This window comes from Ictalurus furcatus, chromosome 7 (genome assembly GCF_023375685.1).
Source record: "Ictalurus furcatus strain D&B chromosome 7, Billie_1.0, whole genome shotgun sequence".
Lineage (NCBI taxonomy): Eukaryota > Metazoa > Chordata > Actinopteri > Siluriformes > Ictaluridae > Ictalurus > Ictalurus furcatus.
In genome coordinates this window covers 24,454,445-24,482,310 of record NC_071261.1, presented here as the reverse complement: position 1 = coordinate 24,482,310, position 27,866 = coordinate 24,454,445, and the positions used below count along the sequence as shown (strand labels likewise).

The 27,866-nt window shown below is 35.8% G+C and overlaps 4 protein-coding genes across 5 annotated transcripts; all 4 read right to left on the bottom strand.

Annotated features, from left to right (window-relative positions):
• Window positions 1-479: 479 nt before the first annotated feature.
• On the bottom strand, window positions 480-2,755 carry LOC128610778 (cornifelin homolog). The gene is made up of 3 exons (XM_053630196.1): window positions 2,529-2,755; window positions 1,959-2,113; window positions 480-1,840 (listed from the first exon to the last, which is right to left on the bottom strand). The coding sequence occupies exons 1-3, from the start codon at window positions 2,629-2,631 to the stop codon at window positions 1,715-1,717; spliced, it is 384 nt and encodes a 127-aa protein (XP_053486171.1). The 5' UTR covers window positions 2,632-2,755; the 3' UTR covers window positions 480-1,714.
• A 2,330-nt stretch (window positions 2,756-5,085) lies between these two features.
• LOC128610709 (cornifelin homolog) lies at window positions 5,086-6,550 on the bottom strand. Its single transcript, XM_053630128.1, has 4 exons — window positions 6,313-6,550; window positions 5,958-6,071; window positions 5,492-5,646; window positions 5,086-5,205 (listed from the first exon to the last, which is right to left on the bottom strand). Exons 2-4 carry the CDS (start codon window positions 6,058-6,060, stop codon window positions 5,086-5,088), a joined length of 378 nt encoding a protein of 125 aa, XP_053486103.1. The 5' UTR covers window positions 6,061-6,071; window positions 6,313-6,550.
• A 5,901-nt stretch (window positions 6,551-12,451) lies between these two features.
• Window positions 12,452-16,647, bottom strand: LOC128610777 (cornifelin homolog B). The gene is made up of 4 exons (XM_053630195.1): window positions 16,574-16,647; window positions 15,168-15,281; window positions 13,498-13,652; window positions 12,452-12,899 (listed from the first exon to the last, which is right to left on the bottom strand). Exons 2-4 carry the CDS (start codon window positions 15,274-15,276, stop codon window positions 12,777-12,779), a joined length of 387 nt encoding a protein of 128 aa, XP_053486170.1. The 5' UTR covers window positions 15,277-15,281; window positions 16,574-16,647; the 3' UTR covers window positions 12,452-12,776.
• A 1,904-nt stretch (window positions 16,648-18,551) lies between these two features.
• LOC128610212 (cornifelin homolog B) lies at window positions 18,552-25,020 on the bottom strand. Of its 2 annotated transcripts, XM_053629383.1 has the most exons (4): window positions 25,000-25,020; window positions 24,789-24,911; window positions 24,496-24,650; window positions 18,552-20,030 (listed from the first exon to the last, which is right to left on the bottom strand). In XM_053629383.1, exons 2-4 carry the CDS (start codon window positions 24,895-24,897, stop codon window positions 19,854-19,856), a joined length of 441 nt encoding a protein of 146 aa, XP_053485358.1. In that variant the 5' UTR covers window positions 24,898-24,911; window positions 25,000-25,020; the 3' UTR covers window positions 18,552-19,853. The 2 variants fall into 2 exon arrangements, with proteins under 2 accessions (XP_053485358.1, XP_053485359.1); XM_053629384.1 differs by lacking the exon at window positions 25,000-25,020 and having other exon boundaries at window positions 24,496-24,609; window positions 24,789-24,908.
• Window positions 25,021-27,866: the final 2,846 nt, after the last annotated feature.

Below are 27,866 nucleotides of genomic sequence, written 5' to 3'. Positions count from 1 at the left end.
ATTGAAGTTATTTTGTACTGAGCAATGGCCTAAAATCCCTCCAAACTGATGTGCAGGACTGATAAACAGTTACCAGAAACGTTTAATCACACTAGATACTGAAAGCAAAGCTTCATACTTTTGCCACTCACAGATATGTAATATTGGATCATTTTCCTCAATAAATGAATGACCAAGTATAATATTTTTGTCTCATTTGTTAATAGGGTTCACTTTATCTACTTTTAGGACTTGTGTGAAAATCTGATGATGTTTTAGGTCAGACTTATGCAGAAATATAGAAAATTCTAAAGGATTTACAAACTTTCAAGCACCACTGTATGCATACTTAGAAAAATAGGTCAAATTCTTCAAAACTTGATTTGTCCCTTGAAGGTCTTATGTAGAACCCTTTCAGGAAAGATTCCTGTAAAATGCCTTTAGGAAGCATATTTAAAGGCGTTTTCAGAAGTGACAAACTCATAGACATGGCACTGATCAAAGCAGTCACAGATGCCTGTGCTCCACTGGTTTGAGTTAACACGAAGAAGTGGTGTGGACTGAGGCTGCTGAAGTATCAGACTCGGTGCAAAAAGACCATTGTACTGTTTCAAAGCTGAAAATTCAAAATGCAAAATAAAAGAATGTGTCTGTTTGCATTTTGCCTCTTTTCCAAGATCACTGCGTAATGTTGTAGAACTCTTTATAGTAAACATTGTAAATAATCGTTTTAGAGAGAAAAGACCATACCCCATAATCCACAAAGGAAACATTCACATATGAGGTAAAAAGGGATAATGAATTGCACAGTATATTGATAGAAAAAAACAGAAACGCTCTCCCCTTACCCATAACCTCCTAGCTGTTACTGCGTGTAATTGCGTCTCTAGCATAGCCTCGTAATAAGAAAGTAAATGGTCTCCTGTAGTATTTGAATATGAACAAAGAACTTGGTTAAAAAAAAAAATCTCCATTCCTCAGTGTCCTCAAATTCTTCCAAATTTCTCAAGGTTCTGAAATATCATTGCCACTGACTGTATAGAAGTCTTACACAACAACAAATGTCCTTTTTGTTTAGAGAAATTTATTTATTGATAATTACTTCAAAAGCACACATTTACATCAATTGAAGCACAACTTCATGTGAATCTTTATACACACAATTCTGTTATTATTTCCTTACATGCTTTCAGTGATGAGAGTGAAGCAGACATGCCTTAAAATATGAGTACGTGTATGTGATAACAGTATAGTAAGTGTGGTAAGTATGTAATCATCTTTACATTTAAAAAATATTAAGAATAAAATCCTAGTGAAATGTACCATATTTAAAGTAATCTTCAACTGAATTTTGTAATAGCCTTTTTAAACATCGCTGTAGTAAATGCATTAACATGTAACATTTCTATACATGGAGAAAGTTGTTATCTGATCAGTCTTCATATGTGAGCTGCATTCCTCATCACTCCTGGAGCTGATGCCCAAACAGTGATTAGACAGCATGCCACTCTCTTATCTGACTGAAAGAAAATAAACTGAACTTTTGATTCAGTTTGTATGGGAGGGAGTGGTATTTGAGACTCCAGATTTCACCAGGATACACAAGCATTCATGATTAGTTGTGGAACAAGGCATATGTGTTACTAGGTAGAGATGCGGACTTCACTTGCTGATGATGGTAATGATGACAGTAATGATAATGATGAGATGATGATGATGATGATGATGTGGGTCTTTAGCCCATTGGCCTGTTGTTCAGCAGGGTAACAGGATGAAGTCTGGCCTTCAACTCCCTCCTGATTTGACACCAGCTGCATGGGCCACAGAAGAAAGCATACACGCAGTCGTTGCAAATAGTGTCCTGAGAAGAGAAAGTTTATTCATGGTTTGTTATTATTAATAGTTTTTTTGTTAATTGACAGCATTTAAAGTCATGAATTTAATGTTGACTAGCTGGAGAGTTACAAAAATAGGTTTACTGTAATCCCATAGCGTTTGCGTGTTGCCACCCTCATGGACAGTGTGGCTGGTGGGATGAGGCCGAACATATCCAGCAGAGGGAGGCAGAGACATTGTCCATGATCTCGAGCTACAATGCAGGCGAAGCAAGGAAAGCACCACACCGAGAAACAGCCTGGACACACACACACACACACACACACACACACACACACACACACACACGCACATATGATAAGATAAGATAAGATAAGATGATAAAATGTACCTTTATTGATCCCCTAATTGATCCCGAAATTCAAGTAGACAAAGCAGCACAAGTAGGAGGAGTAACATCAAAGAAAATAAAAGAATTTCCATAAATACCTATATATCAGAAGTTGTATAAAATAAAATGAATAAAGTAGAAATAATAGAAACGATAAAATAGATCAGCGATCACACACACACACTTCATAAATGACTGATGTATAATTAACAGTTTTAAGTGATAATTTGAATCTCTTTAAACCTTATTGCTACATTATGTGCCAGTACATTCATGTTAATACATAAAACCGGTGCCTAACGAACAACTTTAACAAACTTACATTCATTGACGCTATCACACTCGCAGATGCTGGTGGTCCACTGGTCCGAGGCAGCTGTCACTGCAATTGGCCTTGGCTGCTGGATGACCATCTTGGTAGCCATACTGAAGACTTTATAACAGGAAAAACAAAAAAGACTTAAATATAAATATAAATAGACTGTAATTTCTTATTTTATTTATTTTTAATTTTTTAAAACCTGAGCATCTGTGAAATGCTTCAGGACTGCATCAACCTTTTTTTGTAATTAAATAAATAATAATTTTATATAATTCAATACAATTTTAAAGCCACCATAAATGAAAGAAATGCGCTATAATAATAACTAACAACAACAGCAATAATAATAATAATAATAATAATAATAATAATAATAATAATAATTATTATTATTATTACTATTAGTAGTAGTAATAGTATTAATAGTAGTAGTAGTAGAATTACAGAGTAAAAAATTATAGTAAAAGCATTATGTTTCCTTAAAATAAATTGTAAAACAAAGGTCAATTACCCTAACCCATGTCCCTTATTGCTCAGGTTTACAGCTGTCTGCTGACTTACCTGTGAGATGAACCCCAGGAGAGGACTGAAAGGTGATTGTTGACTGGGCCACTTTATTTAGACAAAAAGGGCGGTGGCCAGGAATGCCATGATGCAATTTCCTTTTTCACGCAAAAGGGTCAACACAGGGACACGCAGACGTGTGAACACACTTGCGACCAGTCACGCACGCATATACATTCGCACGTCCTCCAGGATGCTTATCACAGAAAAGCTGCTACGTGACTGATTCAGCCAGACAGGTGCACATTAGTGATACAAAATCTGAAAAATGCCAGATCAATAGATTGAGTAGGTCACAATGTTCTTACTCTGAAAGTCTAATACACTGAGATGCTTTAGCACTTCTGCAAGTTTCATTAGATGTCAATGTAATCGTATACTAAAGGTATGCAGCATTTTCATAGTCTGGAATCATTTCATGAATCATTTTAGTTTTGTAATTTAAGTTAATTACTTGAACTTGAACTTGAACTTAATAGGAAATAACCCCAGCTGCCAACTATATCACGTATATAAGATGAATCATTTTGTAAAACTTTTGATCACATAGATCAAGCTGAAAGGACACTGATTACATAATTGTAAGAAACACTTGTATGAAAAGTCCTGAAAATTTTCAAGGTAGAGCTGTTTGAACATTGATATAAACAATAAACAATGATTATTTAATACATTCTGTGAATATGGTGTGGTGTGAATTTTTGAGTGATGGCTAAGACGGTTGTTATTTTAAAAAGCAAACATTTCCAGTCTTATTACATTTTTAATGTACTGTTTGATTTAATTGTTTTTTTTTTTGTTGTTGTTATTTTCAGGAGCACTAATTTCTTACACCATTTGCAAATACAGTTTTGCAAAACAAAAATATTTGAAGTTATATAACATTTATAAACAGGGAAGTGGTACCTCAGTGATTAAGATGCTGCAGTTCAAATCCCAGCACCACTGCTGGGCCCTTGAGCAAGGCCCTTAACCCTCAACTGCTCAAATGTATAAATAAGATGAATGTAAGTTGCTATGGATAAGGGCGTCTACCAAATGCAGTAAATGTAAATAAACCAGCCACATACTGTATAAGAAATGTGACTTGCGTATACTTTAAACACTTCATATTTTAGTACTTCACAGCAAACCATGTCAATATTGCCTTTATTTCTGCTCAAAATATATTTTACTTTGGCTAATATATAAGAACTAAAACACTATGGCTGTAACCTAGATGTGATGGTTAAAGCACACAACAGATGAAAATATCAGGTTAGAAGTGCATGTAACCATTATGAGAACATGCACACACGGCCTTCTCCGGTAGCTTCAGTATTAACCGATACTTTCCAAAGTATTGTCCCTTTGGCACAATTATACACCCGTTCCAGTTACCACATACAAGATCAACCACACCCTTGCCTCAGGGGTGAAATGAAAGAGTGCTGATATTTTTGTTGTAGATTTTTATACCATTATGTACTGGTCTTAAAGAGCTATAAATTTTCCTTTGTTACAACTGTACCACACAGATAAAACTATCAGAAGGTATATTACAATTAGAACATATATTCTGAATGTTTTGAGCACTTATCTTCTGATAATTTATATTTTTATATTGTAAAATAGGGACAGATGAGAAGAGGAATAGTTTCTGACAATATTTTATTTATGTCTGTGTATTTGTGTACATATTTTGATACAACTTCAGCAAAGTTTTGTAGGTTTGAGAATAAGTAAATATTATACATTATAATATATCTCATAATTATAAATACAAAAGGGGCACTGAACATTTAACAGAATGCTTTTTTTTTTTTTTTTTTTTTTTTAAAGAAAGTATACGTCTTTATACATGAGAATTTTGATGGACACATATCAGACTTGAGCCCCAAACAGTGAACAAACAAAGGATGCACAAAAGTGTCTCTGTTGTCATTTGCATGATTCTGATAGCATTAAAATTCATGTAATGTAGGAGATGATGGTGATGATGATGATAACGATGTTATCTATTTCTCCGGAAGCTTGTGACAGGATGGTTACGAGCCTTCATCTCACGTCTTATTTGGCACCAGGAGCACGGGCCACAGCAGCAGGCATACACGCAGTCATTGCATAAGGTGTCCTGGTGAACCAGCATTGCAGGGAGATGAGAAAACTTAAATATTCAAATGCAACTTTGACAGAGAATGCAATCCTTCGATGAGTTTCCATTGATATATAATTTCACACATTATTTCGCATTATGCCCACATTATTATTACACTAATAATGAGAAGTAATTGTGAATATTTAGGATTATTTGGTACTAAATCTGATCCTAAACCTCTGTAGCCAAGGAGGTAATAAATAGTTGAAAAATAAATCAAACAGTGAAATTATTGGCCTCTGAATGTCCAACGCATCTTTACCTCAATTCCATAGGTGAGTCTAGTGGACACTCTCATGGCCATGGTAATGGGTGGGATGAGTCCCCAGCACTCTAGCAGAGGTAGACACAAACACTCTCCGTGGTCCCTGGCTGTGATGCAGTTGAAGCAGGGGTAACACCAGAATGCCATGCAACCTGTACAGACACAAAGCACAGAGTTCAATATTTAGCTGCTAATTCTGCACATGAAGTTAATATATACTGTATAAAGACAATGACTCCTGGCTTATTATTTAAGTATTAATCTTAAAACATATTATTTGATACTTATGTTTTTCAGTTATTTATTCAGTAACTACAGTGAAATGTATATAAATGAAAGATATGTTCTTATTAGCATGAGGAGTGTAAGTCTAATAGTAAGTAAGAGGTAGTGACAAATTCAGTTTACATAGGGTACTAACGTAAAAAATTCAAAGCATAAAAGGAACAGCTGTTTCACTTACAGTCACAGATGCTGTCACACTCACAGAGGTTGGTGGACCACTGTTCAATTTGTGGAGAGATCACGACCGGCTTGGGCTGTTCAATGACCATACTGGTCGCCATGGTTTAATTGTCTAAAATCCAAAAGTATGATAACACTATGTTAACACTGAATTAGTATTGGTTAATACTAATTCATTGGTCACCTGGAAAAGTTAGGGTTTTTTTTATTTGGTCATATAGATAAATAATCAAACAGCTGAAAAACTAATTCTTACATTTAACTATTTAAGGCAAGTTGTAGCAAAGTCAAATAATAAATTTTACATCAGCAAATTTATAACAGTAATATGTCATGTCAGTGTAGTATCCTACCTTAATGGTGTGTCGAGGTAGAGGAGACAGGTGAGGCAGACACAGATGAAAACAAGTGTCTGAACTCTGAGGAAAAGGTGTGTGTGGCTTTATATGACAGACACGCATGCACACACGTACACACTCACATGCATGCATACATACAGCTTCCCCTATTACAAAGTGTGTTTTCACATGATTGTCATGTAAATGCATCTCTTTTCTACTGGAGCAGGTTGGATGAGTGCATACCCTAACACTTTTATCAGCAGATGTGGAGATATGTGCATGCTTCTCATACTAACTGTAGCCGAATGTAATATACGACTCATAAATTCTGCAAAATAAATCAATAAATCATAAAACCACCAAAATATAAGCAAATATACATATACATAAGTATATATACATAAATATATATATATATATATATATATATATATATATATATATATATATATATATATATATATATATATATATGTGAAGCTCACATGAGCACATGAATGATTTTTGTAAATGCACCTGATTAAAAAAGTATTGCTACTCTTTATTTTGGTTTGAATGATTGAGGGGAAAGTGTAATAATTATTCTGAAATAGAGCTTTGAAATAATTACATTAAAATAATGTCACTGTGCATTTAAAGAGTTAGTAAATAAATTTAGTTATTAATCTTATGACATATTATGCAGTCACTATCATTAATTATTCAGGAAATACAGTGAAACTAGCAGGAAAGGGGTGAAGTAGAAAATTATGGATCAACTTTATTTATTTATTTATTTATTATTTATTTAGTTATTTATACATTTTTAACCACCACCTCACACAACCCCACAAGTACTAACTAATATTCTGGAGTACCAAAAATGTCAGTTTTGGAAAACAAGTTGAATAAACGTCATAATTGTATATTTTCTTTGTAGTGAAGGAGGCTCAACATTCTAGCTATGTAACGATTGTCATGCTGTAGATAACAGTTGTGTTTGAGTTCACCTCTGCCTCACTTCACCGAAAATCTGAGTTGTCTGCATTTGAGGAAGGTGTTAGTCACACAGTTACAACATAGTAATGTAACATTTTGTGTATATGTTTATAAGTGCAGAATGATACTGAGCTGTGATATGAAAATGATCACAATTCAGTCTGAATTATCCTTCTTCATGAATACTAGGTGAAAAAAAGTGAGATAGAGTGGGGGAAATAAGTATTGAATGCCTCAAAAAAATTTTCAGTAAATATATTTCTAGTGAGGTTATTCACATGAAATTTTCACCAGACATCAGTATTAACGAAAGAAATCTGGAAATATAAAGAATTCACAACATTAAAGCCCATAAATAATGTTATGTGTAATAAAGTGGAATGACACAGGAAAAAAGCATTGAACATGCTAAGAAAAAGCAGTTCTCCAAGGCAAGGTAAGGCAACGAACCAGCTGCAATCCGTAAGTAATTATACCCCCTAGCTGTGCAAATTAATATCAGCTGGGTTAGTAAATTGATGGTCTATAAAAAGGCTTTTCGTTACCAAGGTGTCACAAAAGAAACAGCTCATGTTGGGTAAAAGGAAAGAGCTCTCCCAAGACCTTCGCAACCTTATTGTTGTGAAACATATTGATGGAATCGGATACAGAAGTATTTAAAAACTTCTGGGGCCATTATCCGCAAGTGGAGGCAACATCACTCCGTCATCAACTGGCCATGCACAGGAGCTCCTTTCAAGATTTCTGACCAGGGAGTCAGAAGAATAGTCAGAAGAGTAGCCCAAGAGCCAAGGACCATTCGGAAAGAGCTCCAAAAACACTTGGAGGCAGCAGGTGCCATCATCACAGAGAAAACAATAGGCAATACACTCAACTGCTCACGCTCACCCCGCAAGACTCCATTGCTAAAGAAAAGGCATGTCGAAGCTCGTTTAAAGTTTGCTACAACTCATTTGGAGAAACCTATGAAATACTGCGAGAGTGTAGTCTGGTCAGACGAGAGCAAAATTGAACTTTTTGTCTGTCATACTACACACCATGTTTGGAGAAGAAATTGCATTGCACATCATCCAAAAAACACTATATCAACAGTGAAGTTTGGAGGTGGAAGCATCATGGTGTGGGGCTGTTTTTCATCGCATGGTACTGGAAGACTTCATATAACTGAAGGAACGATGAATGGAGCCCTTTACCAGGAGATTCTTGAGAAGAATCTGCTGCCATCCACCAGGATGATGAAGCTGAGACGTGGGTGCAGCTTCCAGCAGGACAACGATCCAAAGCATACAGCAAAGGAAACTCTCGATTGGTTTCAGCGAAAAAAAATCAAGGTGTTAGAATGGCCCAGTCAATCACCTGACCTGAATCCAATTGAACAAGATTTAAAGACAATATGTTTAGAAGAATGGGCCAAAATCACACCTGAATACTGCGGCCCATTAATTTCTTCATACAGGAAGCGTCTTGAAGCTGTCATTACAAACAAAGAATTCTCCACTAAGTATTAAATAATTTCATTTAGTGGCTCAATACTTTTTTCCTGTGTCATTCCACTTTATTACACATAACTTCATTTATGAACTTTAATGTTATGAATTCTTTATCTTTGCGGATTTCTTGAGTTAATACTGATCTCTGGTGAAAATTTCATGTGAATAGCCTCATTGCCAATATATTTACTGAAACAAATGTTGACCCGTCCAATAGTTATTTCCCCCACTGTAGGTGACCAGTGAAATATAATTTCTTATTTTCCATTTAATAACTATAACAACAAACACTGCACATTTAATAGGCTAAATGCTGTTTTCTATATCAGAGTCTGCATTTTTATATAAACATTTGGATATGCATTAATTTGGGTAAATTTGACAAGGAACATAATTAAGATTAAGGTCTTAAGGTGTTAAGATCAATAAAGTTATTATTACACATTATCACAAAAGTCTTTATTAGAGATAATAGACTTGAATGTCTGTAGTGTAGGCTTTGTACTAAATAATGCCAGTCCTGGATGAAAAGATGCTTAAATAGAATAACTTAAACAGAATAATTTCACAATCACTTATTTTCCATCAATGGCATTCTCATAATTCATACAGATGTGTGGTGAGGGAGGCTCCTCCTAGTGGATATATAAAGTATGGCATGCAGAAGTTGAAACTGGGACTGTTGGTGAGAGAAAAAATATGAATCCAAGCTAGGGTTGCCTTATGCAACATAAGAATGTAAACACCTCCCTGAAACTGAGAAACTGAGAACAGTCTACATTTCAGCACACTATATATAGAGTCACATTGTAAATTAGAATACACACAGTATTAATGTACTTTACTTTGTAAATGAGGTTAATGATTTTGGGGAAAAAAAAGCCGCAGCAAAATAAAGCAATCTCTCTCTCTCTCTCTCTCTCTCTCTCTCTCTCTCTCACACACACACACACACACACCCTCCACGAAATCCTGTATGAACTTTTAAACCCATAAACATATGAGTAAAATCTAGGGTTACCTTATGCAATATTAGAATGCAAACACCTCCCTCTAGTGCTTAGATCAGGTAAAAACAGTACTGAGAATCTGTGTACATTCCCCTTGTGCCACCAAAACAGCTCTAACCTATCGAGCCATTGACTCCACAAGACCTCTGAAGGTGTGCTGTGGTCTCTGGCACCAAGATCTTAGTTGCAGATCCTTTAAGTCCTGTAAGTTGCGAGGTGGGGCCTCCATGGATTGGACTTGTTTGTCCAGCACATCACACAGATGCTCGATCGGATTGAGATCTGGGGAATTTGGAGGCCAAGTCAACACCTTGAACTCTTTGCCATGTTCCTTAAACCATTTCTGAGCATTTTTTGCAGTGTGGCAGGGCACATTATCCTGCTGAAAGAGGCCACAGCCATTAGGGAATACTGTTACTATGAAGGACTGTACTTGGTCTACAACAATGTTTAGGTAGGTGGTACATGTCAAAGTAACATCCACATGAACACCAGGACCCAAGGTTTCCCAGCAGAACATTGCCCAGAGTATCACACTACCTCCACCGGCTTGCCTTCTTCCCATAGTGCATCCTGGTGCCATCTCTTCCACAGGTAAGCAACGCACATGCACCTCTCCGTCCACATGATGTAAAAGAAAACGTGATTCATCAGACCGGGCCATCTTCTTCCATTGCTCCATGGTCCATTTCTGATGCTCACATGCCCACTGAAGATGCTTTTGGCTGTGGACCTGGGTCAGCAATGGGCACTCTGACCGGTCTGTGGCTACGCAGCCCCATACACAGCAAGCTGTTATGCAGTGTGTGTTCTGACACCTTTATATCATAACCAGCTTTAGCTTTTACAGCAATTTGTTATACAGTAGCTCTTCTGTGGGATCTACTTCTGTGTAAATAACATTGATTAACTCATTACAATGGCATGTGTCAAGGGGTGGTATATATTAGGTAGCAAGTGAACAGTCAGTTCTCAAAGTTGATGTTTTGGAATCAGGAAAAATGGGCAAGCGTAAGAATATGAGTCACTTTGTCAAATGAAAATTGTGATGGCTAGTGACTGGGTCAGAGCATCTACAAAACAGCAGGTCTTGTGGGGTGTTCCTGGTATGCAGTGGTTAACACCTTCCAAACGTGGCCCATACAAGGACAACTGGTGAATAAAACGTGAGATTACAAGGAACCCATTAGCCTTCAGTGGCACCATATTTCAAAACTGCAATCTTCCAGAAGTGTCCAAGGTGTCAAGTGCTCAAAGACATGGCTAAGGTAAGGAAGGCTGAAACACAAACACCACTGAATAATACTCAAAGACTCACAAGCTGAAGTGTCATGACAGGGATTGACTCTAGATGGACCAGATAAGTGGGCCCATGGGTGGATCACTAATGGGCACAGAGTACCAGCGTGAGTGAGGCAAAAAGTGGCGGTCTTGTTACTGATGAGCTAATTTACATTTACATTTATAGCATTTGGCAGACACCCTTATCCAGACCGACTTACATTTATCTCATTTATACAACTGAGAAGTTGAGGGTTAAGGTGGCTATTTTCATCACTGAATATTTTTGAATGGCCAAACTAGTTTTTTTTTTGATAATTGTTATATGTTATTTTATGTTAGTTATTTATTAAATAATACTTTAAAACTGAAGAATAAACAAGTAAGTGAAAATAAAGATTTGATATTTAGTTGCCTAGTAATTGTACACAATAAAAGTTGCCTAATAATTTCCGCTGAGAAAGACAAATCAAATTTTTTCTTTGTTAATCATTCTATTTTGATGTGAAATCAACATTTAGGATCAACTAAGATCATTAAATTTTCTCACCAATAAAATTAAGCTGAGAAATACCATTTGCCAAATAATAATAATTGTGCACACAATGTAGATTAATTACCACATTGTAAATTATTGTACAGACAGTATTATTGTACTTTACTCTGTAAATTATGTCATTTATAACAGGGAGTATTCATTAATGATCATGATGTTGAGGCTTCACCTTGCTTGACAATGAATAAATTTGACTGATTACATGCTTTCATCTCTTTATTTGGATAAACATGACAATGAATATGATTAAGATTAAAGTCTTAAGTAGTTAAGATTAATAAAGTTACTACTACATGTTATCACACAAGTCTTTATTAGAGATAACAGACATAGATGTCTGTAGTGTAGGCTTTGTGCTTAATAATGCCAGTACTGGATGAAAAGTTGCTTAAATAGAGTAATTTCATGATCACTTGTTTTTCCATCACTGACATCATAATTTAAACAGATGTGTGGTGAAGGAGGCTCCTCTTAGTGCATATATAACTGGGACTGTTGGTGAGAGAAAAACTACAGCTATCAAGTCAGACAGTTTTCTCCTATAGTATGCTTCTGTGTAATGCTATGGCATTCTTTCATGAGAAAATTAAATATATAAACTAAAAGGAACTGAACATTTTGTGTATATGTGCATGGGTGCAGAATTAAATTGAATATTGATATAGAAATGTTCAAAGGAGACCGTTTCATTTGAATTGTCTGATGTGTCTTCTACATGAATAGTTGGATAAGGTCAGCTATTTTGTAAACCATTTTACATGTAATAAAAAAAAAACACTTATCTTATAGCCCATGCTTCTCTTATATACTGTATACTCAATAAATTTGAGTCTGAATTTTTATCATCCATTTTATTAGGGAAACACATAACATGAGATATGATAACGATTAAAGATTGTAGCCTAGTGCTACAGTCAGTGGCATTATTTAAGATGAGATAATACTTTATTAATCCCCAGATGGAGTAATTAGAGAAATTAGAAATTATTAATGACTAACCCTAACCCAGAAACTAAGAAACACAAACTACCTGTCAACATGCAGTATATAGAGTCATTTCCACATTGAAAATTATTGTACAGGCAGTATTATTGCACTTTACTGTCTCAAAGGTGTCATTGAAAACACGGAGTATTTATTAACGATCATGAAGTTGAGTCTTCATCTTGTGTGAGAATTAATTAATGTGACTGAATGATTACGTGCCTTCATCTCTCGGGACATCTGGCACCAAACGCAGGGAAGGCAGAAGAATGAATATATGCAGTCATTGCATATAGATCCCTGATGGAGAAAGAGATATAGACAAAGACAGAGAAAAATTGAGAGACTCATAAATAACATACAAAGTAGTTTAGAAATTATAAATGCATACTGAGCCTGGACATGATTAGAGGTGCCAGACTGGGAAGACTAAGAAAATGCCACTTTTTGATTTACAGCATACAACCCTAGTCTGAGATACTGTATGCCTTTTCAGCCTTACAGGTGTGAGCTATTAGAATTCTAAACCTCACCATGATATAGTCTAGGGATAAATGGTAAATAGTAAATGGCACACTTATGTAGGGCTTTTATCCAAAGCACTTTACACTGGTTCTCATTCACCCATTCACACACACACACACACACACACACACACACCAATGGTAGCAGAGCTGATATGCAAGGCGCTAATTTGCCATCAGGAGCAACTTGGGGTTCAGTGTCTTGCACAAGGACACTTCATCATGTGGAGTCATGTGGGCCGGGAATCGAACCGGTTAAACAGGTTAAACAGTGTGTGCAATTATAGGTCAAGTAAAATTTTTTTTTACTACATTTGGTTGTCTCTATCTAGCATTTACTGAATGACTCCCCCTCTCCATTATTGTGTCCTAACCTCAATGCCATAGCGCTGGCGCATTGATGCCCTCATGGCCAGGGTTATTGGGGGAATCAAGCCATAACCGTCCAGCATCGGTAAACACAAACACTCGCCAAATTTCCTTGACGTACTGCAGGCGAAGCAGGGGAAACACCAGAACGAGAAACAACCTGTGAACACAAAGAGAAATATAAGGAAATTCAGTCATGACCAATGTGGGTCTGCTCAAATCGTTTGGAGGTGTATAGAGGCTAGTGTTGCACATTATACCATCAGTATGCAATAATAAGGTTATACTATTATATTATCTATAATAAGATAATAAGAATAACTGTCGGATTAAACATAATGCCTACTGAGACATTTATGTAACCTATGGAATATTATGAGCATAATTAATGGGTTCCTAAAAAAAACAGGTTTACCCTGTTCTCAGGGCAGTGAAGGTTCACAAAGTTGATAATATGGCAAATATTCTGGTCATAAAGGGCATTTAATGTGCGCCTGGTGAAGGAGTGGAAGCTAATACAGCTAGAAACCCTGCTGAAAAGTCCGGCTTGGTCTGACCTAACACATGCTGAGCTGCTAGTAGACTGTATGACTATATTTGCACCTTATTTCTTGAATAAGTTGATCAATAACTATGTGAGTTTTTCTAATTACCTTGCTGTTGTGTAATTTTCTTAAAAACAACATGTCTACAGTGAAACTCTGTTTCCTTTGGACCAGTTTGACCAGCTCCAAACGTTTTTTGGCAGCTGGTAGCTAGCATGACTAAGCTGGAATTTGTAGCTTAGCATTTCACAAAACTGCTATTCTAATCATGCTTGCTTCAAACAATGTCATGTTGTTACATACTGTGTAGACATGCCCATGTGGTTTGTGACACTATAGAAGTACATAGGACACCACATAGATAAACACAGTAGCAGAAGCCAGTTTAAAGCTGGAAACTCTTTACTTTTTCTGCACATGTTCTGTAGGTGGTATGTCCATATGTCCATATATGTTAAAATATGATCTAATAATTGGAATCTAAGATAGATAGATAGATGGATAGATAGATAAATAGATAGATGATAGATGATAGATAGATGGATAGATAGATAGATAGATAGATAGATATATAGATAGAGAGATAGAGAGATAGATAGATAGATAGGTCTTGTTTTCCTCACACTCATTAAGCTCACTTGAGTATTAACCTGCTTTATTTTGAAAGAAATGACTTTTTCATTTGTTTCTGAACAGTGTCACCACCCTTCCTGACATTGTTTGGCAGTCACAGCTAATCTTCACTCACAGCTTTCAGAGCTGAATCAGAGGTTTTCAGACTTTAGCACTGTTGTAGGACTGAATGTGTGAACTGTCCTCTTTCTTATACATAAGCTCACAGAAAACAAATCCAGTTATGTATGTAGTTGGATTGGCTAGTGTCACGTTGAATGATAGGGGAGAAAGAGAGGAAGGTCATTCATCACAAAGTTGTGTATAAAAGGAGTTTGTCTGTAGTATGTGCTCAGATTACAAAGAAGATCCTCCTGTGCTCCTGTGTCCTTCAGATGTCATGCATGACTATCTAGTTCTCAGGTGTCTAGTCCTGTATGACTGGGTTTTTATTTATTTATTTATTTATTTTTAAATACATCATTATAATGTAAATAAAAACATTTATGCAGACTCACACTCTGCAACATTTTCACAGCAGTCAAAGATTCCCGAGCTCCATTGATTGGAGTATGATGTGTTCGCCATCATGACAGGCTGAGGTTGCTGCACGACCATCTTCGCCATGATGCCTGCAGACACATGCACACAGACAGTGATAATTGAATCATGAAGTTTTTCTGCAATAAAACTAAAATAAAATAATGAAACTATTTTGGCCATGTCAATCATTTTTCAAGTTTATGGATAAAGTGCATCTATAACATGTTAACTCTTAAACCGTACTAATAAAAATGGTGGAATCAGTATTAATTTCACTGTTTTTATTCCACTCACAACCACTGCATTATCTGAAAGTTATCTGAAAGCAACTTTGAAGAAACCTTTAAGCCCTGCCCACTCTGCACAATCACTCTATGTCATATATCCCTGAAAAGCATAGGGTTAAGTTATGTGTCATCATGAAACACATCCATTTCTTTTAAAAAACTTACGTCATACTCAAAAATCTCAGTTTCTAGATTTTATACTGTATATGCTCTTTTTATACAGTACATGCTATTATATTGATTAAATCATAAATAATTGACATTCCAACAAATGCTTCTGTAAATGTTTTTTTTTTTTCCTGAAGAGTGTGCTCACGATGACGTGAACATTTAGAGTCTAATATTATTCAAAGACTAGATTATTGGATTTATTAACTAAACAAATGAATGCATATTTAATTTGATGAAGCCTCATTGCAGACTACATGTAGTTTTGAAAGTAATTTTTGAAAAAGTTGCAGTTAACCAAATAGAGTATTTTTGTGAATTTTTTGAACAAAATATCAACAAAAGGTTAAACAATAAAGGCAAATTTTCACAACCTTCTTGGCTCATATTTACCAAGGGTGTCAATATTAGTGTAGGGCACTGTATCTGTGAGCTCAAGTCAATAAACTATGAATAATTTAATAATGCTAAATGATAAATATATGAAAGGAATATGAAATATATATATACATAGAAATGGATTCATATTTCATATAAATGAATTCATATGTGTGTGTATATATATATATATATATATATATATGAAATGACAAATTTTCACAGCCTTCATATTTACCAAAGGTACCAATATTAGTGGACGGCACTGAATATGCAACTTATAACTACATTATTATTTTATATTAAAAAGCAAGATGAAAAGAATCACTGGTGGGTAAAAAGAAAACAATTTATTGCTATGAGTAAATCAAAGAATGTTATTTCATATGCTATTATATGGAAACAAAAGGTTAAACCTCAAACCGTTAAGCGTTCGTCAGTTGCCCTCTAAGTGAATTCTTCAACTTTAACTATTCAAAGAAGCGTATAATTTTCTAAGAGGAAACTGATTATGAGTAAATACGCATGTAGCTGATGTAGCTACTTACCTGTGTGAAGTTCTGCAGGGTAAAGTTGTGAGACTGAGAAACTGACTGCTCTTTGAGATTTGAGAGTGGTTATAAGGTAAGGGTTACATTCACACTTTCAGGTTTGTGCTACTGGTCTAGCTAGTCAGACGAGTGTCTTATGTAAATGTCATGCATAGTGTAAAGTTGCTATAAAAAAAACCTCTTTATTCATTAATTAGTAGACAGCACGCTTGATGAAAAAATATTTGGAAAAAATTCTGGTTTGGCCTGAGTTTAGTTTAAGCATACATTTACAGCATGTGCTAATTAGGGTTCATACAAATTTCTTGAAAATGAATTTTCAGAAAATCTGAGAAGATTTTAAGCACATATTTTTTTTTTTTTTTACACAAATTACTGTGTAAAGTCCCTGACTAAATAACCTTTTATTTATTTTATTTATTTATATTATTGACTTTAGAACTTTTATAATACACAGGACCCATAACAAGCCAGCTCTTACTATCTAGACCATGTTGTTATGAATATGTGTATAGAACAAGCAGGTTAATCCAGTTTTGGTGTGCCTGTGCCCAATGTAGCCAGACTGACAGGAGTGAAACCTGAAGTGGTCTTCTGCTGTTGTAGTCTATCAATGGATGTTCAATTTTTTTTCTTTTGCACCATTTTGTGTAAACTCTAGAGATGTGAAAATTAAAGTGAATCAGCAGTTTCTGAAATATTCAAACCAGCCCCATCTAGCACCAACAACCATGCCACAGTCACTGAGATCACGTTTTCCCCCATTCTGATGTTTGATGAGAACTTTAACTGAAACACTTAACCTGTATCTGCATGATTTTATGCATTGTGCACATGATTGACTGATTGGTTAACTGCATTAATATGTAGATATACAGGTGTTCCTAATAAAGCGAACAGTGAGTGTATGTTGAATTATCACATTTGATTAGTCAGAAGCTGTTGATTAACTTTCTATAACATCAGCTCTGACAATAGTCCTGGCTCTAAGTCAAATCATGAGTTTATATTGATGCGTTCTAATACAGTACATTATTGTTTCTATAGTAACAGTTCATTCCACTTGTATGGTGGATATTCCATATAATTTGAGCCTAACAATTAGCAGATTTTTAAAAAGTTGTTATTATTAACATTATTATAACCTTGCTCTGGTTAAGCTTCATGTAAGGTCAAACGCTTCAGTCAGTGTCAGAGCTTTGAGATAAAGCTGTTTAAGTTTTCCAACATAGGGAAGGTCTTGTGGCATGCAAAACATTTTTTCCACGGTCAAACCCCCCAAAAAGAGAAGTTTACTTTGGTGTGTTGAAGTGCCACACCCTTTCTATTCTGATGAACCGGACAGACCAGTCAACAGAGTCATCAGCTTCATCAGCTTTTTAATCTTAATGAATAATCTTTCAGAGTGTGCTGTGGTTTACTGTTATGAATGAGGTGTGTGTGTCCTACACAAGGTGAGTGTTAGACAGACGGACCAGTGGCACAAGTCATCTTTTAGATGAGCGTGAGGAAGACTGCAGCTGCTCTTCTCTTAATCTCTCTAGAGATCTGACACCAGGACAGATGATAACAACAGCAGATGTAGAAATAATCACTATAAAGACTGACCCGAAAGCCAGCTCTTACTATTTATACCACACTGTTATGAATATGTGTATAGAACAAGCAGGTTAATCCAGTTTCGGTTCGCTTGTGCCGAATATAGTCTCAGATGTCTGTGACTGACAGGAGTGAAACCTGAAGTGGTCTTCTGCTGTTGTAGTCCATCTCCTTTCAGGTTAAGCGTGTTCTGGGAGTTCTGAGATGCTTTTCTGTTCATCCTGGGTTTAAAGAGTGTTTATTTGAGTTAATGTGAACTTAATTTCAGTTCAAATGATTCAGGCCATTCTCCTGTGACCTCTCTCATCAATAAGGTGTTTCCATTTGGAGAACTATGCCTCAGTGGATGTTACTTTTTTTCTTTTCTTTTGCACCATTCTGTGTAAACTCTAGAGATGTGAAAATTCCAGGAAATCAGTTTCTGGAAATATTCAAACCAGCCCCAAGTGGTTTGATATACATATTAATTGCATTAATATGTAGATATCAAGGTGTTCCTAATAGTTAAACAATGAGTGCATGTTGAATTATCGAATTTGATTAGTCAGAAGCTGTTGATTAACTTTCTATAACATCAGCTCTGACAGTAGTCCTGGCTCTAAGTCAAATCATGAGTTTATATTGATGCTCTCGTTCTAATACAGTACATTATTGTTTCTATAGTAACAGTTCATTCCACTTGTATGGTGGATATTCCATATAATTTGAGCCTAACAGTTAGCAGATTTTTAAAAAGTTGTTATTTAACCTTGCTCTGGTTAAGCTTCATGTAAGGTCAAACGCTTCAGTCAGTGTCAGAGCTTTGAGATAAAGCTGTTTAAGTTTTCCAACATAGGGAAGATCTTCAGGACAGAGAAGTTTGTGCTTTTCAATTTTTGTTATAAGGTGTAGTTTTCTTCGTATTAGCTCCAAGAAACAGAGAAAAGAGAGAGAGGCTGGTATAATTAAAGTCATAACGGGAGCTTGTTTCGCAAACGTTTCACAACATTAAATATAATTATAAACGGATAAAACATGTGGTGTACTGTATGTTATGTTTCCAATAAAGAAAAAATTAACAAGTAACCTTGTGAAGTTCAATAAGCAGTACTTAAAGTATGTATCAGAAAATGCTTAAGGGATATTTATGGAATAACTTCATAAATCTGTTTTGTATTTTTAAAAGCCTTTAAGTCATGTTACTACAATTTATTTTTAATTCCCATCTGGATTTCTGCCAACAAACAAAACTGTTCAAGTATTCATACAGATACAACAGATACACATCAGAAACAAAGGAAGAATAAATGGAGCATAAGTAATAATGAATAACTCAAATAAAATGGAAACAAAAATTGTCAAAGATATTACACATACATACATAAATGTGCACAAACACACCAAAGGTTAACATTGCACATTCACAACTTTGGCATACATAGAAAGACAGCATTCTTCAAAATTCAGTAGGGGAGAGTTCAGGACTAGTTTTTATAAGGATAAATTGTGGCATGCAAAACATTTTTTTCTGAAAAGAAGTTTACTTTGTGTGTTGAAGTGTCACACCCTTTCTATTCAGAAGAACCGGCAGACCAGTCAACAGAGTCGTCAGCTTCGTCAGCTTCTCAATCTTAATGAATAATCTTTCAGAGCGCGCTGTGGTTTACTGTTATGAATGTGGTGTGTGTGTGCTTTTGTCCTACACAAGGTGAGCATTAGACAGACGGACCAGTGGCACACGCCATCTTTTAGAAGAGTGTGAGGAAGACTGGGCATGGGACAGTGCAGCTGCTCTTCTCTTAATCTCTCTGGAGATCTGACACCAGGACAGAGGATAACAACAGCAGCCATAGAAACAATCACTATAGAGACTGCCCTGAAAGAGACAGGAAGAGACAGAGTAAGAGAGAGAAGAAGAAGCGGAGAGAGAAGGAGAGGGAGTGGGAGTGGGAGGATAAAGACAAGTAAGGGCAAATGTGGGAGGTCAATGATGGTAATTGTGGCTTTTTACAGGTAGTATCTACTGTTTCCTAGTATTAAAACAGTGTTCATATACTGTATGCCTGACAGTCAGAAGGTGTTTATTCATTCTCTATAACAGCAGCGGTGACAATAATGTTGGCTGTAATTCCAATCACAGATTCACATTAATGCACTCATTCTAATATTCATCTTACATTCATATATATATATTCGAGACATGTTTTTTTTTCCTTCACATTTAAGTAGTAGACTAGTAGTAGACTAGTAGTCTCTGGTGTCAGTGCTTTTTAACAGTCGGCAAGTTTTCCTCCATGGGAAATTATTCAGGAAAGAGGACAAGATTTCATTGCATTATTAACTTAATTGTTAAGAGAGATAAAAAGCAAGACATGATAAGGGATGATGGTTTGTAGCTGCTACTATGTAAATTATAACAGGAATTAACTTGCCTCACAGATGTTCCACAATATGTAAATGTAACTATAAATGGTTCAAACGCACGGTGTGCTGTTCTTTAATAAATTACAATTTATTGGCTAATCATTGTGGCATAAGAGGAAGGGTAATTAAATAATTACCATGAATCATTGTAGATGCTGTAAATGTTTAACACAAAAAAGTACACAAAGTCTCTAAAGAAACAGGACATTTTGGATAAAAGTCCATCATTAGCTGTGCAAGCAAAGTGCTCCTGATGAGATAAAACAAGTAGATACTCAAAATGCTTCATTATGTTGTCCAAACATATCATCACATCCATTCCATGGGGCTCCAAAGTTTTGAGAGTGTAGATGAGCTCCTTCTGCTTATGTTTCCTTAATTCATTCCTCCCATAACAACCAATAGCAATGTAAACAGTGATGTCATTAATGTTATGGAAAGAAGAAATCCTTCATTCTGACCTTCAGTCCTACTATTAGTATCCTGTATACAGGTCTACTTCATTCTCTTTATTCTCAGCTATCAAGAAATGGATTTGCAATGAGAATGATGACTTCCTGTAGGAAAATTATCCTGTGCTGGGAACACTGGGAGTGAAGCGGGAATACACAATGACGACTTCCTTCAGAAAAGTAAAACAATGGCTCACTATATTTATGACTAAGGATTTCCTAAAAAAGTTATAAAGCTCATGACATGACCTGTATTACCAACATTGGGCCTCATTTATCAAGCTGGATACGAATGGATGTATGTGGAAATCACTCATTTGAGTGTTTACAAAAAAAATAATAAAGTGTGGTGGTCGTCAAAATCCCATAAATTCAGAAACATATTTGTATATTTATCCAACCCAAATCCATTTTGAGTCAAATAAGTTTAAGTTGTTTAATTAAGATGGGCTGGTCTGTGCAGATGGTAGCTGTAAGCCAGTATTTAGAGACCAGTATGATTTTTTTTTCAGCGTATTAGAGCAGGCTTAGAAGATGGTTCTGTTTGCTATGGCGTCTGCTCAATTTTATAAAGCTGTGTCATGGTTAGGCCTCTACAGTTATTACAGAAACTCTGTTAATTAGCAGTAGTGTTTTTTTCTTTTCTTTCTGTCAAACCACTTTATTTTGTCATCACTTTTTTTGTCATATTGTGCTGGATGGACACCGAATTCACCTCCAAAATTTCTCTCCATATTTTGGATACACCGCTAAGCAATATATTGAAGTAATTCAAAAGTAATTCAACTTCTCCCTCCTCTTTTTTTTGCCCATTTAGTAGCCATTTTGCACTTTCCACACTGTGAACGTGGCCTATTATGGAGTTTAGCGGGCGTCACCAAATGCAAATCTTCTGTGCTGTGTACATGCCTGGTAATTTACGGGTGATGGCCATTTCTAAACTTACACATGCATTTATGAAAAAAGAAATCAGCATTCATGTAATTTTTGTAAATCCAGCGTGGATTTTAAGCTTGGTTTGGCATACACAAACATTTACATTACGCAAACATTGAAGAATGATGCCCATTGAGACATGCACTGAACTCTACACAATACACTTCTGAGTCAGAGAGAATTCATCTGGAGCAAATGTAACATCCTACTAATAAAACAGTGGCTGAAAATATTCTTCAAATCTTAAAAACCTTTCACGACGATCCCGAGACCACCTTCATTTTTAACTTCAGTTCGTCTCCAACAGACTGACCTTTCACTAGTAATCAGTCTCAGAGTAACTACTGTACTTCTGCATACAACCATTACATATATTCTGCTTATAATAGGCCATAAAGTTTTGTTTTTTTTTACCTGACAAGAGATCTGCTGTAGATTGGAGAAACCCAGAGGAGACTCTCATTGTCGTGTTATTGTCAGGTCTTTTGTCTGAAACATCCTGTATCTTAAGAAAACTTTGTGTACTTTGTGTACTTTGCTTTACCACATCTCTGTGTAGTACACAAAATTTCTAGAGAAACAGGATGTTCATCAGCTGGTCTTCATGCAGCTATGCCTCCATGTATAGCTGTATAGATACTGTAAATATACACTTCCTGCCAAATGTCTGCATAGCTTTATGACAAAATGTGATATTACCAAGACATACAGTAAAGTCGTTAGGATTCACGGATATTCCTTCATTATTATAAGTAACAGATGTTGTCAGGTGTGCATTTTAAGATATTGCTCGTGAAATATTTGCTTATCAACATCTTTTGTATACTCGACAGCTTTAAATCCTTGTGGTCGTAATATATTTTCCACCACTATTCTTCTTGATCTTTCATCAGGAACACTTTTCACTGTCATACATTGCCTTGATCTGATCATGTCTGGAGTCGGAAGGAATTTTGATAAAACTCCTACTGCTTTTTGTTGGTTGTTTATCCTTTTTATCCTTCATCCTGGTCAGGATCATGGTGAATCTGGAACCTATCTTGGAAACTAAGAACGTGAGGTGGGAATACACCATGGATGAGCCTCCAATCCATTGTAGGACATCATGGATACACACGTTCACACACTCTTTCACACATAGTGGCAGTTTAGTGTAGCCAATCCACACACTGGTATGTTTTTAGGAGGTTGGAGGAAAACCGAAAACCTATGGGGAACATGCACAGAAACTCCACACTGACAGTAACCCAAGCTCGTCGAACTGGTGATACTGCGAGCTGCCAATGCTACCTGCCTTTGCTCTTTACAGACCATTTTTCTTGATTTGGGTTTAGATTTACTTTAGATTGCTGTCTTGCAGTATACATCCATGTGCTGAAGAGATCAACACACTCTGCAATCCAACACAGCATTTAAATGAGCAATCTGATCATTGCAAAAACATCTCAGCAAATTATTTATCCTTGCACTTAATATAATTGACATGCACTTAAGTAACGTGATCATGTGAAACTGATGATGTACATGAGTCATTCAATAATGAGGTTTCTTTCCAAGTACATGACACATGCACCTCTACAGTTCCTTAAAACCCACTAATTAACCTGCAAAAGAGGAAGGATGTGTCAAAAGTTGGTTTAGCCCCATTTAGAAAGGTGTAGAGTTAAATGAAGTCTGTAGGGGGCAGGTCTCCTCTTTCTGTTTATGTTTGTACATGTGCACGTATGTGTGGTAGGCTATACAGGTGCCAAATAGCATGTTGCGTTATCTCTAATAACAACTTTAATCTGGAAAAAAGTATCGCCGTATGTCAACTGAATAATTGAATTAAAGCTTAAACTCGTACTATGAATGTCTTATGATTGTAAACTCGTTCAGTGTCTTACAGTTCTAGATTTTGCATTAAACTTGTAGTCAATTACAAATTATTTAATCCAACTTTTATCCATTTTTAAAAAATATCCATTTTTTCCAGTAAATGTAAATATACAGCATGCGTTTGAGGTGAACCACACAGAGTTCTCTGAGGGAGTGTGTCTGTAAACCACGGCAGGGTTTTTAAAAAAAAAAAATTATTTATTTATTTATTTATTTTCTGTGTGTGTGTGTGTGTGTGTGTGTGTGTGTGCGTGTGTGTGTGTGCAAGTGTGGGTAATTTGGCCCTTGGCTGACTTCATCATCTAACCCCCATCGACACCCAACACTCACAGTGTTGCTGAATGCTGGGAAGTTTGAGGTTACAGGTACTTGAAATGCTCTTATCAGCCCTTAGTCTCTAACCGTCAACATCATACATAGTTCCCACTAGATGAAAAACCAAGATGAAGATGTTTATCATAATGTGTTTTTCAAATGGTATGAAGCGCAAGAGTTTAGAAAATGACCTGGCCTCTTGAATAAGTGTGTATGCACCTTCTGGTATGTATTTTCCTGGTGAGCATAAGTATGTACAGTATGTAGATGTATGCTTACCTTAACAGTAATGTATATCAATTAGTGTGTGTGTGTGTGTGTGTGTGTGTGTGTTACCTCTATGCCGTAGCGTTCTCTTACTGCAGCACGCATAGCCAGGGACGCTGGAGGAACACAGCTGACACAATCCAGCAGAGGTAAACACACACATCCTCCTGCAGCTCTGCTCGTCTTACATGCAAACACAGGCAAACACCAGAGAGCAAAACAACCTACACATATACACAAAATCATACACACAACCACCCACACATAGTTATGAGCACATCATAAGTGTAGCTGATTTTGTGAAGGTTTCTCAAGTTATATCAATACTGTATAAGGCATCCCAGAAGAGGAAGAGTACTCACAGTCACCCATGTCCCCCCAACATTCACACAGTCCTGTGCTCCACTGACCATCAGAAACTGGACCAGGCTGAGACCGTACCACTGTCAACTCTACAGGGAGTCTTTCCATGTTCAAATCTAGTTCTGAAGTACAAATATTCTGCTTCAAATGTCCCGAATTACAGTACTCATTATACACAATGCGACAATATACCATAAGAATGAAACAGACCTTTTTAGTAGAATCTTCTTCTTTCTCACAATAGAGAGTGTGATCATGTGATCTATGTATACTATAAACAGTAATCAGATAACTGGGATGATTTGTCAGCTCAGGGTTTAAGCTACTTGCTGAGCAGGTCTTTTTTAAAATTTTTTTATTTATTTTTTACATGTATTAGGGAAACAACAGACATTTACCCCAAAGGTAATACATATATCTATGAAACATAGCAACTAACTGTACTCAGATGAAACCTGACTATTAAGACAGTGGTTCTCAAACTAGGAGTCCACTAGGGGCGCCAAGGGGCCAAAAGTAATTTTTGTTTTTGATAAATTTATTAAATCATACTTCTGCCAAATGTTAAAAAGTGGTACGTGTGTAAAAGTAGTTAGTATTAAATATGATTAAAATAGAATATTTTCCAGCCAATCACAATTCACGGCCATTCTGCCCACTTAACAAGTTTACAGTGATGTCATCAGAACAGTGCAATGCCTCTCAGGACAGCGATAGCTTTTGATTGCCGGTTTAAGAGAAAATTATTACATTACACAGACTAGTTAACACCATTCATATTAACTTCTCCATTTCTCCATAGCACAGTGGAAGGAAAAACGGACTTGGTGAATTTTTTTTTATTCCAATAACACTGGCAGTGAAACAGACAGGAAAAGAGGTCAGACTGAATCCTGATCACCTAAACCTTTTACAATATGTACATCCGGCATGCTTTTGCCTGAGAGGTTTCTTTTTTTATTCTCTTTCCATTACCATATTATGATTTGCATAACTTCCTGGACTGAGTGTAAAGATGATGCCAGTTATGAGTAGCCTGTTATGTGATTATGATGATTAAGATATTTACTGTAACAGCATAGGGGAGAGATGAACCTGAGCTGTTTGGATTCAGATCACACTAGATCACTACACACTTTTCCAGAAGATATTGTAATTCCTTGTAACAGTCACTTTGCAAAACTATCACAGTCATATTAATGATTAGGTTTGAAAAGGAGCTATAAACTTTCCCTTATCATGTATTGCTATACTCTGCTAAGTCCACTTCTAATGCTTGTATAGATTTATGTACCAAAATATTCCAGTTATAATTAAGATTTTATTCCTTAAAAATAGCTGGTTTTTGTTACTATGCCTTGAAAAATGATAAGTGGCCAGTGTTTTTATTGGCTGAGATTCATTCTGTATTTCCATTCTTTTTTTCAGAGAAGTTGTAAGGATTTTTGATAACTAAAAGTTAAATGTCTGTAAATTTTAGTTTATTTTATGGGTAACACTTTACAATAACAGTAAATGAATAATTGTGCACTAACTATGAACTATTGATGAGTTAAGGCATGTATTAATCATGAACTAATGAAGAGCTAACCTTAATTATGACATGAGCCATGAATTAATGTGTGAATAACGACCATCTTAAGTACACGTAAGTACATATTGGTTAATTAATGTATTAATTAACATGTAGGGGTAAACTAAATAAAACATGCTCTATAATAAAGGACATGAATTAAAAGTGCATGATTAAAAATTTTTATATAATTTGCCATATGCAGCTGCGTACACAAACATCATTGGATGGCGCTGGATTACTTTTATAATACTGGATTTAAATATTAGCAGATAGCATCTGCTAAGTGTATAAATGCAACTATTACTATTAATTTTATCCTTGTGCAAAGCAGCATAGCCCTGACCCCTAGCCATCCAGTGGGATCTAAAGAAAAATGGATGGAGAATGATGCAAAATGGGTTGAGATGAAATTATTGGTGTTGAATATTAGTGCGCCTTTTGATGTTCGACAAGGAGGATCATGTAAATTATGAAAGTAATCCATCGTCATCAAGTGATGTTTGTGAATGCAGCTACATATGGCAAATTGTATAAACAATTATATTAGAATTATTCACATTTAATTCATATTCTTTCTTATAGAGCATGTTTGATTTAGTTTCCCCCTATGTGTTATACATTATACATACATTAACAAACAAAATTAACGAATACATTAACAAACTAACATGTACTTAAGGTGTTGGTTATTTACTGAACTCATAACACTCACGTCGTAGTTAAGATCAGATCCTCATTAGTTTGTGATTAGTACATGCTTTAACTCATCATTAGTTCACATTTAAGTAAGTATTAATTTAGATATTAGTGCATGAATAGTCATGTACTGTTATTGTAAAGTGTTACAATTTTATGTCATATAATCAATATGCTTAATTTCCTTAAATAAGTCTTATCCAATTGTTAGATTTTTGGTTGGAAATCAAAGGGTTAAAATCCTGAAACAGCAAACGAAAGCATGCATTCATTAAAACAGAAATTATATATGTTAAAGTTATATCAGAAAAAGTCCTGTCCCATATCTGGTGTCAAATGTGACGGCATGTTCAAAGGGCTTCGACCCAAAATGCACAGTCCAGCGCTAAGATTTCCATATGGAAATTTGTTCATGGCAGTGAATTTTAAATGGGCTGCTCTTCCAGCTTAATTTCTATATAAGGACTACATAAGGTGGAAAGGGGTTTAACTCTATGAACCTTTTCACATTTCATTAAGTTTCAATGGACATTTTGACCACTTCTTCTTCTTCTTCTTCTTCTTCTTCCATAAAGCCATTATAAATTCTTAATGATTAACATGAAATATCACAGCTCACATGCAACCATTCAAACAGCCATAGAGTGGTAGTTTCTTTATCTTCACACGATACATACACATAGAGGTCAGAGAGAGAGTCATGAACCACCAGGAGCTGAACTGATAGTACTTTCAGATAGAAAGTGCTATGCATGAGAGAAATGCACTGGCTCTGAAACAGAGTGTTTCAACCATGTGGACACAA